This window comes from Maniola jurtina, chromosome 23 (genome assembly GCF_905333055.1).
Source record: "Maniola jurtina chromosome 23, ilManJurt1.1, whole genome shotgun sequence".
Taxonomy (NCBI): domain Eukaryota; kingdom Metazoa; phylum Arthropoda; class Insecta; order Lepidoptera; family Nymphalidae; genus Maniola; species Maniola jurtina.
This window is the reverse complement of record NC_060051.1, coordinates 8470167-8480249: the sequence shown is the minus strand read 5'-3', so window position 1 is coordinate 8480249 and position 10083 is coordinate 8470167. Positions and strand designations below refer to the sequence as shown.

General features: G+C 40.2%; 1 protein-coding gene across 1 annotated transcript in view; it reads right to left on the bottom strand.

The window, feature by feature from the left end:
- Nucleotides 1–347: 347 nt before the first annotated feature.
- LOC123877460 (fibulin-2-like) overlaps nucleotides 348–10083 on the bottom strand; it is a 36786-nt gene continuing 27050 nt past the window's right edge. The window contains exons 15-28 of the mRNA XM_045924263.1: nucleotides 9788–9929; nucleotides 8507–9363; nucleotides 7926–8153; nucleotides 7478–7588; nucleotides 6546–6725; nucleotides 5794–5943; nucleotides 5134–5291; nucleotides 4726–4821; nucleotides 3849–3976; nucleotides 3084–3223; nucleotides 2464–2608; nucleotides 1694–1814; nucleotides 865–986; nucleotides 348–523 (exon numbers count right to left, since the gene is read on the bottom strand). Coding sequence (XP_045780219.1) covers nucleotides 361–523; nucleotides 865–986; nucleotides 1694–1814; nucleotides 2464–2608; nucleotides 3084–3223; nucleotides 3849–3976; nucleotides 4726–4821; nucleotides 5134–5291; nucleotides 5794–5943; nucleotides 6546–6725; nucleotides 7478–7588; nucleotides 7926–8153; nucleotides 8507–9363; nucleotides 9788–9929 — 2741 coding nt within the window. The 3' untranslated portion in view covers nucleotides 348–360. The remainder of the gene's footprint in view (nucleotides 524–864; nucleotides 987–1693; nucleotides 1815–2463; nucleotides 2609–3083; nucleotides 3224–3848; nucleotides 3977–4725; nucleotides 4822–5133; nucleotides 5292–5793; nucleotides 5944–6545; nucleotides 6726–7477; nucleotides 7589–7925; nucleotides 8154–8506; nucleotides 9364–9787; nucleotides 9930–10083) is intronic.

Below are 10083 nucleotides of genomic sequence, written 5' to 3'. Positions count from 1 at the left end.
TTTATTTTCATGACAGTCATTTTGAAATTCTTATTATTTGTTGTTATAGCACCAATAGAAATACATATTTTGTGAAAATTTCAACTCTCTACCTATTACGGTTCCCTAGATACAGCCCGCTGACAGACGGACGGACGGACAGCGAAGCGAAGCGGAATAGACTCCCGTTGGCATCTTTCGGGTGCGGAACTTTAAAAATTGTTTACTTTTGTCCTCCGCGGACAATAACTAGTCCCTCGTCTGCTCAGGCCTTAAGACTTGATATAGTAAGCTCCCATAGGTCAGTATTGAGTCGGCAATAGTACATTGATGATGATTTAATAAAACACAGATTTTTTTCCAAAATTTTATTTTTACATCCTAAAACTCATATTCCGATACGTGTATGTATATCTTCGCGACCGCAATACCTCCGAACTGGCCCCTGTTGTACAACTCCATAGACAACTCGAGTTCTATGCTCTGCAGACCTTGTAGGGGTTTCACTAGAGACATGACTGCTTGGTTGGCTGTTTGGACCAATCTGAAAGAGACAATAATAATGTAAAAAAACTGGCCAAATGCGAGTCTCCACTCAAGGACTTTCCGGCTCCAACAGCCATTGCCTCTACGACAGGCCTGCCATTTCAGCTTGCTAATAGTTTGGGCTTCGTCAGTGACCTTGGTTCTCCTGCGTATCTCGTCATTTTGAATCTATCCTTCAGGGAAATTCCTAACTAACATAGCACCCTCCATATCTCACAGAGGAACTTTGAAACAAGGCCGGTTGTGCGTCCACGTTTCAGCACTATGAGGTGAGGACGGGAAGGACGGGGAGCACTTCAAGTATCAGAGGGAAATAGGTAAGTAGTTAGTAAGGCTTACAAGAAAGAGTTGATATCCGCCTTCTCCTTGACGGTAGGTGGCGCGTCCACGTTCACCACTCGCAGCTGGAACCGCATGGTCGCCGCTGGCCACGCTGGTCCACGCATCGTGAACAGGTCCACCTGAAAACAACAGTACATATTTCTATTGCAAGAGGAGTTTACGCTTGACGACAATCCATACTCCATACCAAGGTTAAAGGTTAAGGTTAAGGTGGCAAAGGTTGCCGGGCAGAGATTGCTCTAAGCAATAAGGCCGCCTTTGCACACAATTGTTTTTTCTGTTTTCTTCTTTCTGTGTTGTGTTCCTTTACATGTGTTTTTATGTGCAATAAATAATTCTATCTATCTATCTTTCATACATACCATAATATTGTAGACTAGCCGATACCCGTGAGTTCATTTGCGTAGGTATAGGTTTTTTAAAAATCCCGTAGGAACTCTAACTTTGTGGGATAAAAATACCATATGTATTAATCTAGGGTATAATCTATCTCTATTCTAAATTTCAGCCAAATCCGTCCAGTACTTTTTGCGTGAAAGAGTAACAAACATACACACATACACACGAACTTTCGCCTTTATACTATGAGTATGATGGTGTGACAAGAAAGTGTTTGTTTGTTGGTTTATCGGTTTGTTCTTCAATCACGTCACAACAGAGTTATGAATTTACATCCCAGAAAATCAAAGTCTTCCAATACGCACTAGGCCAGCATCGCGGCGTAGCCTATGGCCTTATTATTCTGACAAAAGACCCGTTCTCAGTAGTGGGCTGGGTATGGGTTGATCATAATGATGATGACAAAGAACTATCTCGTAGAACTTACTTTAGACTCCGGTATGTAGAGGTTGGATACGAAGGTGATGAAGTTGTAGGAGTATGTGCTCGGCTGATGAGCGCACTCCCAGTCAGATGGTGGACAGTTCTGCTGGATCTTCGTGCATCGACTGAAACAGAGAGTGTATCAGCTAGGGAAGAATCTGTAGCGGTGCCACATTTACAAGCAGATGTCGCTTGTGCGGGTCATTTCCGTTTGGCCGAAACGGCCAAGCGGGGGTACGGGCCTCGAGGCATGGCCTCCTTACCCGGGTGAGGTGGCATCCCTGGTGGGGATGCACGAACCCAAGCCTAATTACTCACGACGTACGCACTAGGTGGCAGCACGGGTAGCTTAATCGGAGGCTCAAGTAAAATACGCAACTCTCAATCACATTGACAGAGCGTTTATCAATCTGCACTATATAACAGTTGCTCTGGTGCTACAAATGTTCATGGGCGGCGGTAATCACTCAACATCAGGAGACCCGCCTGTTCGTTTGCTCGTTACATAAATTTAAAGAAAACCACTTGCATAGCTTGGTAAAAGAAAAAAAAAACGTGGGGAAACCTACATGAATGAGAGTGGTCGTTAATGTTCTCAAGGATGTGTGAAGTTGCCAATTCGCACTTGGTTAGAGTTGTGGGATATGAACTAAGTCCCTCTGCATTCGGAGAAGATACCCGTACTTAGTAGTGGGCCGGCGAAAGGCTGATCATGATGATTGTGTAAAAACACGGTTTAAGGCATATGACGTATTTGGGTGAAGTTCTACATACTGCTTCTGTTCGAGTTGGTATCCAGGCGGACAGGTGATCTTGTAGCAACGGTAGCTCCCTCTGGTGTTGAGGCAGACGTCACTGGATCCCTCGTATTGACCTCCGTGGGCGCAAGGCGCTTCACCAGTTTCACATTCGTCGATATCTAAAAAAAAAAATACAATCCATAACTACCTCGAGTCAGACTGCAAATGTTTGGTTTCCAACGACGCGGCGCGTGCAGAAAAAATTGTTCGCTTGGCCCTATAATTGAAATCTTAATCTTACAAACAGATTTTGTTGCCCTTCTTGGCTTTTTCCTTCTTCCTTGGTCTTCAATCCTTTTAATACCAAAAAAACTATTGCCCGATGTAATTATTGTATGTATGTATGCACTTTATTGCACCAAAAACACAAATGGCAGGTTAGAAAAAAGAAAACTCAAAGTGTAGGTACAAAAAAAATCCGACGAATTGAGAACCTCCTCCTTTTTCGAAGTCGGTTAAAAAGGCGGTCTTATCGCTAAATAGTAACTGTATACTTTTATTTACTTGTATTTTATAGTGTTTTTAGCACTGAAATTCACCAGTCTGTTCTTGCAACGTATAGGATAGAGTTCGATAAATATTAAGAATTCTTACCAATACAGCTCCTCTTATCTTCGGATAGTCGGTACCCTGAGGGACAGGAGCACCTGTAACTGCCTGGCTCGTTGTGACAGCGCCCGATGCAGAGGTTCTTGTTCTTGAACTCGGTACATTCGTCCACATCGTAACACGTCCTTTAAAAATTGGACGTAAATTATTCAATTTCATTCATTTCATTTCAATTCATTTCAAATTTATTCAACATACGAAAATCAACAATTTTAAAAACACTGTAAAATTAATAACAGTTTTTTTCAATCGCATTCACAAGTTTTACTATAAGAAACAGAACAGAGAGAATATGCTGCAGTTTCAGTTAAATTCGGCTAAATTCATAGACAGAACTTTAAATTGTTTTTGTAATTTATGGCCATACCCCTATTAGTTTTGTGCACTAAGATTACATGGTTTACGATCAAATGAGAGAAAAGAAACAACGATTTAGATTACCTTCAAAGAAAGAGTGAATACTCAGTCTTTTTCTAGACCAAAGAAATAATGAGGAATACTTCATTATTGCTTTCCATCAGGCCGTTATCGACCGCATGACTATCAATGCATGAAAAGAAGTTCACAGTTAGGTCAGGCTACATCTTTGACATCATGCATACTGATAACTACACAGTACAACCATTATGTTGACTGGACGCTATTTCAAGTCCGCTGCAAACTTGACAGTAAGTTGATCGTGTATACATGACAATTCGGCACTTTTCTATTCTATTCTAAACTGGATAGAAGTGAAAACCGAATCCGTACCGATTGTCAGCATTGAGCCTGTATCCTCGATGGCAGGAGCACCTGTAGCCTCCCCAGAAGTTGTTGCAACGCTGCTGGCACAGCGAGCCCTGGTGTGACTCCGAACACTCGTCCACGTCCACGCACACCTAAAAATGGATTCAAAAATTAAAATCAAATCAAAAATTTATTTCGTGTACGTAGAACAACTAATGTCTCTTATGCTACGTCTTTGACTCTCACCGCTTCGGAATGAAAATTCTACTGAGAAGAGTCAGCAAAACTCAGCAGTTCTTTTCAAAAGTTACAATAAGTAACAAAACAACAACACCATTTAAAAGCTTTGTCGGTTGCTTCGACGCAACTTTGTCTCGGCTAAATTTTATTATAAATTTGATGCATAAGTTCATTCATTGTTTTCTTTGATGGCTTGTTTCTCCCAATAATTTCGGTAGGTACTTGTTTTTTCTATTGTGTTGAGGATTAATTCGAAGTAGGTTTTAGTACATAATCTATATATTATCATAATCTAAGTATACTTAATACTTACATTAATTGTTGAGTTTCTTAATTTTAACTTCAATTTGAAGCAATTGAAAAGAAACTAAACCGCGACACGCAGCGAGCCGAGTCTTTATGAAAAAGAACTCCGGATGGGTTGCAAACTAGTTGGGCTTACATCAATTAAATACGTGAGTAGGTATAGCTTTTAAACATTCTATGCTTATAATGGAAATCAATAGTTTAAACATTTAAATTGAAGATAAATCTTCAGATGAATAAAAATGTGACCTAATGACAGCTGATTTTTTGCCGTTCGCTATAATCAAGCCTAATTCAAAAGTAGGTAAACTTTCCAATTACATGGTGTACTTAGTAAACGAGAATTGATATTGACCTTGTCATTGACTGGCGCCGATTTGAATCCCTCATGACATCGGCACTGGTAGGATCCCACGGTGTTGACACATTCTGCGTTTTCTGAACAAATGGGCTGGAAAGAAAAACATTAGAATTAAAGAGCGCGGTGGCCTAAACCCTACTCATTTTGAGGGGAAACCCGTTCTCAGTAGTAGGCCGGTGATAGCCTAACTCCAGAATATTTTCCTTCCATAGATCCTGGGGTCCAAACATGCTAGAATGCAGACCTCGCCCCGGAAAACACAGCGTTGGAAGACCCTGCACTTGGTGGGCAGACGACATCAAACGAGTCGCAGAGATCTACGGTTGCAGAGGTTGATGGAATGGAATCGAAAAGATCCTGGCTAAGACCAGAACTACCAGGGCGAAGTAAAAGGAACCTTACCGCACTGCCACTTAGCGTACACTCATCAACATCTTCACACTGATGGTCGCCAATCCAGCGGTGCCCAACGGGGCAGCTGCACGTATAGCCACCGTGCAAGTTGGTGCAGATCTGAAGCGGACCGCATTGCGCCTCCCCTGTTATGCATTCGTCTATATCTGCAATGGTAAAACAAAACGACCGTTGACTTTTGATTGACTGTGATAGCCTAGTGGTTATAAGACGTCCATCTATTCGGAAGGTCAGGGGTTTGATTCCGGGTACACACCTCTAACTTTTCAGAGTTATGTGCCTTTGAAGCACTTAAATCTCATTTGCTTTATCGGCGAAGGACATCGTGAGGAAATCTGCATGCTTGAGAGTTCTCATAATGTTCTCAAAGGTGTGTGAATTGTAAGTACTTGGACTGCGTGGTAGAACGATTCTCATTCTGAAAGGAGGCCCGTGCTCAGTAGTGAGCCGGCGATGAGCTGATGATGATGATGAAGGATAACCTGAATAACATATTGAGAAAATTTCGCCAGTAAGTCGATTCCAGAAAACCTGCATCAATCAATATTATAACCTAGCGTCAAATGTTAGAACATTTGACGCCTGCCAGTGACGCCGAAGCCTTAACGTTTTATTACAAGTTTCCTAACTGTTGTGAGGTTATCTTACCTTCGCAAGTATTATCATCACCAAGTCTAGTTCCCCAGGGGCATTTGAACACGGTGCCTCGGTCTTCAATTTGTGTGATCTCCGGTTCGGCCACTACTCTCGGCCCTTTTGGACCCGGGATGATTTCATTGGGGTCCACTGGAGGATATACTGGCATAGAAAATGTTTTATTATCATAAAATACAATGTACAATACCTTGATGCATTCTACATAATTATATGATTATAAGAAAAAACTGACTAACTGATATTTATCACCGTGCAATGCAAACCACTTAATTTTGAAACTTACATTTTGCATACGAGTAAGTAGCTATAACTTTTCTCTGTAAAGTAGACCTTCCTCTAACAAAAGATTGATTTTTATAATTTTTTTATCCAAAGGAATAAAAAATCTTGTAATAATTTTATTATTTTAAGCCAACCAAATTAATTGAAATGATTTTGCCGTCATCATCATCATCGTCAACCGATGGACGCCTACAGCTGTACATAGGTCTTTATAGAATTTCCACACGCCACGGTCTTGTGCCGCCCTACCCTAATACCCTTAAGAGGCGAAATGTGAAAAATGGAAAATGAAATGGAAAAAAAATTATGAGGTTTTCTGCGTTAGAGATAAGTACTAGTACTTTAGAACAGATTTTCAGAAATATTTTACACTTACAAACTACGAAAATGGCAATAAAGTTTTGCGTACTACATAAAATAATTTGCTTATTAAGTATATCCAAATACGTTGTAGTACTTACCCGGGTTATTCCTATACCCTGGGGGGAATAAATTCGGGTAACTTCTATTGGGTACGCATCTGTGCCTCTCAGGATCAAGCCTCCAGTTGGGCGGACACTCACACCGGAAGCCACCGTCAGTGTTCACACACACTTCCGCCGCAGCGCAGTTCGCTTGACCGTTTACACACTCGTTTACATCTGTACAACAGTAAAGGTTGTTTCAATATAAGAAAGCTCAGAGAGAAAGCTCAGCACGGAACTGGTCACAATATCGATGGTGGTTGCTGCTGACAATGTAGTATGGCTATCGCTTATATAATACTAGCTGATGCCCGCAGCTTCGCCCGCGTGGATTGGTCAGATCCCCTGCAGCATCAGGATTGAGGAGTTGGAATCCAAATTTTTTATGAAACAATGTCGCAAAGTTCCTCTATAGATTAAAAAAGAAATGACGCAAATCGGTTCAGAAATCTCGGAGATTTCGGTGTGCATAGGAAGAAAAACACAACTCCCTTCTTGAAAGTCGGTTAAAAAAGTAGCCTATAATACACCCTGGTCCTCCTCTACTTGTATGTGAAAATCCCGTTAAAATCGGTTCAGCCGTTCTGAAGATTAGCCTTTTCAAACAGACAGACAGACAAAAATTTTAAAAACGTGTGATTCAGTTATGGTATCGTTCAAATAACCATATGACCTTAATATGTGGTAGTTATTTCGAAATTACAGACAGACACTCCAATTTTATTTATTAGTAAGTATAGATTATAATGTAGTAGCTAGAACTACACTCTGGTAAGTTATTGTTAAATAATATAGTTGGACATGGTCGCTAAATGGGCCTCATAAAGAAAGTTCAGAGTTATTCAGCGGGCGATGGAGTCCACCCACCAAAGAAAAAGTTATAATGAATTTAAAATAAATTGTCTTGAACACTGAAATAAGTTATTTACCTTCACATTTCCCAGTTTCAGAGTTCAAATGGTAGCCAACATCACAAGAGCTTCTGGGTCTGAATGGTCGTGTAGTCGGCCGTTTATGACCCTCGAAGTTCCAGAAATAGCCTGTAATTCAAACCACACTTTAATTAAATTACATAACTGGGTGGGTACTTTAGTAAAACTATTGCAAGACTCGCAACTCGGTGGTAGCTAGCCACGGCCGAAGCCTCCCACCAGACCAGAAATTAAGAAATCATAAAATTCTAAACCCCTGCCGGGAATCGAACCCTGGACCTCCCTCTAATAAGACCACAACGCTTACCACTGTGCCAGGGAGCTTGTCAAAGTGCTGAGTTCAAAAAAGTGCTAATTGAAATTTTTGTAAGTTTTCACCAAAATACTAAACCAGATTTAATCAGAAACATGGTAAGGAAGATGTAAAAGTAAAAAAATGAATTACTTCTTTTAGTAGAAGATGTAGTCGGAGCCGGAGTAGTAGTACTAGTAGTCGTAGTTGTACTAGTAGTAGTCGTGGTGGATGATGAAGTTGAGACGGGAATACAGGACATAGAGTGTAAGTCTCTCCGGAAACCGAAGGCGCAGTCGCATAGATACCCTCCCATAGTGTTTCGGCACATTTCCGTGAGACCAGAACAACTGTGGCGGTTTGTGGCGCATTCGTCGATATCTAGAAATGATATTACTAACTTACTAATAACAGAGGAAGCTGAAGATGAATTAGCTAATCATGGAGTAAAAGCGAAAGATTCTATGCATAGGTCTTAGATCGAAACAAAAATATAAGCGGAATAATTCGTAACATACTGCGGGTAAAAGTCGTGATATTCAATGGTCTCATTTATTTCAACACAAAAAGAGGAACTAATTATAATCACAATTACTATAAATACTCGTAAGAAGAACCAAATCTCCAATTTTTTGAAAATTTTGGGCATATTTATGCGACTTGAGCACGAAAGTCTATGTAACTTAGATAGTGTTTTATGTACTAGGTAGATATATTTAAATTTAATAACATACCAAAACAAGCTCCATACTGATCTAACTCGAACCCATTTTGGCAATTTGGCTTCTCACTGATCTTCGTCCACTCGTTTTTCGGTAAATCTTTCGTATCTATTGAAACCGAGCCATCTTCATTTTTCTCTCCATTTACACGAGCAGTTCCTTGATCAACAAAAACATTCACGAATTTCGGTGACGTAGGATATTCTGGAATCGGGCTATAGGTTGTTTCCGAGATTCCAGGATATATTACTGGAATACTATTGTCGATTTCTGGCGTGACTTGCTCGGTTACTCTTGTAGGCTCAGTTGGTTCGTAATAGTTTGGATGTCTTGGTTCGATAGAATTCTGATCAATGGGACTGTAATAGTTCGGTTGTCTTGGTTCAACAGGTTCTGGTGGTTGAATTTTCTCTGTAGGTTGTGGTTCAGGATTTTCGTAGTTTGGTTGTGGTTGATATGGGTATTCCGGTTGTCTAGGCGGTTCCGTTTCATAGATATTTCTGTTCGGTTCTTGTTCTTTAGGTTGCTCAGGTTCTTTATTGTAATTCGTATTTGGCTCAGGATTTTCATAGTTTGGTTGTGGTTGATATGGGTATTCTGGTTGTCTAGGTTGTTCGGGTTTGTAAACATTTATGTTAGGGTTCGTTTTATCTGCTTCCTTATCAAAATTTATATTTATGATGTTATCAATAAAATTATCTTCTGGTCTTTTTAGTTCAACTTTGGGTTCTTCTGGTATTGGTTCTGTTGGTATAGTTACAGGTATAGGCGTTGTTCTTGGAGCTGTTTGAGGCGTTTCTGTTGTTGTTGGTGCTGGTGTTGTAGTGGTTATAACTTCAGTCTTATTTTCGCTAGGTTCAACTTCCTCACTGAAACGAAAAATTACTGATGTCATGATGCGATGTTGATCAGAGAAGTGTTCAATTTTATTATTACTGCTTATAATACATTAAAATTAACTGTGACTGTTTATATTGCAGACGTTAACATTAATGAATAGACTTATATAGACTTGAATTGATCCATTGATCCTACGAACTTGTGATCAAACATACCTACATATAAATTAAAAAGTAGTGGCCTAATTAATTAGGACACTGTTAGGCATTGGACTGGATACTGGATAATTCTCCTAATCGATGAGGAAAATTTTCGCACGGCCAAATCGCATTGCATGTTGACTGCGGAAACCAGCCCAGAGAGAAGAGAAAAAGTAACTATGTTTTGAGAGTATTTATGTTCATCTAATGATTGAGATATCAGCCTCAACAACACAAACAAATAAATACCTACTCCACGTCATAATATTCGTATTCGTATTCAGGTGCTGGAGGAGCTTGTTTCTGGCATCGGAACGATCCTGGTATGTTCATGCATTGGTACTCGGGACCTGCTCTTTCACAGTTGTGGATACCGAGGGCACATTCGTCAATATCTGGAAAGAAGTTAATAATAAATCTTGAGCTGTTGCAGGAAGATACTGCACTCGGCTTCTTCAGCTGTTAGCTGCTGTTGGCGCATATTTTATCCTACTCATAGCAACTGCAGCTGAATCATTAATTGCTCAAGCGCCAATTAATAATTTTTGG